Raw genomic sequence first — 2083 nt, 5'->3', positions numbered from 1 at the left:
AGCAAGCGCAGCAGGAGGCCGAGAGGGAGCGCGTGCAGCAGCAGATGATGATGAACTACATGCAGCAGCAGCGGATGCCGGTGGCTTCTACCCCGGCCATCAACACCCCCGTCCACTACCAGTCCCCACCGCCCGTGCCCGGAGAGGTCCTCAAGGTACAGTGCTGGGGGTGTCCCCCCTGTCCCGGGGCCGAGGGGGTGTGGGAGATCCCTGATGGTTTGTCTCCTTGCAGGTCCAGTCCTACCTGGAGAACCCCACCACGTACCACCTCCAGAAGTCACGGGACAAGAAGGTTCAGGCTTATCTCTCCGAAACCTACGGGAACAAGTTTGCTGCCCACGTCAGCCCCGTCAACCACTCTCCCAAGCCGCCCCCCGCCGCGTCCCCTGGCGTCCGACCCAGCCACGTCATGTCCTCCTCGGCAGGCAACAGCGCGCCCAACAGCCCCATGGCCATGCTCAACATCGGCTCCAACCCCGAGCGGGAGGTGAGGAGGTGCCACCGGGCTGCTGGGGGAGGCAAAGGTGCTGGAAAGGGCAAAGAAGCCCACTGGCACCTTATGCCTTTCCCTTTCAGTTCGATGAGGTCATCGATGACATCATGCGCCTGGATGACGTTTTGGGCTATATGAACCCCGAAGTCCACATGCCCAACACGGTGAGTCTCTGATCTGCGTTAGGAAGAGATCAGACCCCAGGCTGCGGCAGGGAGGGTGGCCTGGGGGTCCCGCAGCCCTGTGCTTGCAGGGACAGAGGTGGCACCGAGGGGACCTGTCCTTCTGCCACATCCCTGCAGCGATGCCCGGGTGCCAGCCCAACCCAGCCTCGTCCCTGGGTGTCCCCAGTCCCCCCCTGGGGCTGGGGAAGGGAAGCAGCGACATCTCCCTTTTGCAACTGCGAGAGCCAGTTCTTCGGCTTCTTTTCCTCTTTTACAATGGTTGGGAGCCCTTATAAAAAGCCAGAGAGACAGGAGAGGGGCGCGGGGAGGGACCAAGCGTCCGCTGCAGCGCAGGGGGACGTCGGTGCCAGGAGAGGTTTCCCGGCCAGAAGCTCGCTCGGAGCGGCACCGTCTCCTGGGTCAGATCCGTATGCCAGCTTGTGCTTCCCAGTGGGATTCATCCTGCCGGGCCCTTCTCGGATGTGATTCATCTGCCCTATTTTAGATTCTGGCTGTGGGAGGGGCTCAGCTGCGCCTCCCAAACAGGACTTTGAAGTCCTGTTTTCTTTGCTACTCTGACTATAGCTGTTTTAAGGGCCCGGGAAGACAATTACAGCTGCCTGGGCTACGCACTCGCATCCCAGAGGCCAAGCAGCTGGGCTTGAACCCCGGTCCCGTGGCCCCGGATGGAGCTAACCCGCCTGTCCCTCTGGTTTTCAGCTGCCGATGTCCAGCAGTCACATGAATGTCTATAGCGGGGACCCCCAGGCGACGGCCTCTCTCGTAGGTGTCACCAGCAGCTCCTGCTTTCCCCAGCAGCTCCTGCCCCGCCGACCTCACCCAGAAGAGAGAGCTGACAGGTACGTCCCTGGCCCCAGAGCCAGGGGAGGGAGAGCATCAAAGCTGGCCGGGGCTGCCCTGTCCCCATGGGTGGGAAGGGGGGCTCTGGGGGATGCCGGGGTGCTCCGATGCCAGCCCGGGATGCTCGTGGGGTGAGATGCAGCCTCCCCCTCCGGATGACGTTGTGGGTCTCTGTTCCAGATGCCGAGAGCCGAGCCCTGGCGAAAGAGCGCCAGAAGAAAGACAATCACAACCTGAGTGAGTTTGGTGCTGGCTGCCTGTGGGTGGCACAGCTTTCCCTCTCCCACCCCCGCAGCCCTTTCCCCATCACTCTCTATCCTCGTACCCCTCTCTCCGAGCCAGGTCCCCCTTCCCATCCCATCTCGCCCTCAGGAAATACCCCCACAGCCCCCTGCCATGGCTCCCTCTTTCCTGGCTCTGCAAAATGTCTGCGGTGCAGGAGACACCCTGTTGTCCTTCGCGTCAGAAGGTCAGACCAGCCGGGGGGAAGGACAGGAGGAAGGTGCCCAAGGGTTGGCTCCAGAGGTTTCTCATCCCGAGCCCCCTGACTCCGGAGGGTCTGGCC

General features: G+C 62.7%; 1 protein-coding gene across 1 annotated transcript in view; it reads left to right on the top strand.

The window, feature by feature from the left end:
* Positions 1 to 5: 5 nt before the first annotated feature.
* Positions 6 to 2083, top strand: part of LOC104075774 (transcription factor EB-like) — a gene marked incomplete at its 5' end in the record, with an annotated part of 3439 nt that continues 1361 nt past the window's right edge. Inside the window, 6 exon segments of the mRNA XM_009576396.1 lie at positions 6 to 155; positions 233 to 487; positions 577 to 657; positions 1378 to 1470; positions 1472 to 1517; positions 1699 to 1755. Coding sequence (XP_009574691.1) covers positions 6 to 155; positions 233 to 487; positions 577 to 657; positions 1378 to 1470; positions 1472 to 1517; positions 1699 to 1755 — 682 coding nt within the window.

Source organism: Fulmarus glacialis, unplaced genomic scaffold (assembly GCF_000690835.1).
Source record: "Fulmarus glacialis isolate BGI_N327 unplaced genomic scaffold, ASM69083v1 scaffold43454, whole genome shotgun sequence".
Classification (NCBI taxonomy): Eukaryota; Metazoa; Chordata; class Aves; order Procellariiformes; family Procellariidae; genus Fulmarus; species Fulmarus glacialis.
The sequence above is the reverse complement of the archived record's forward strand: the minus strand, read 5'-3'. Positions and strand labels throughout refer to the sequence as shown.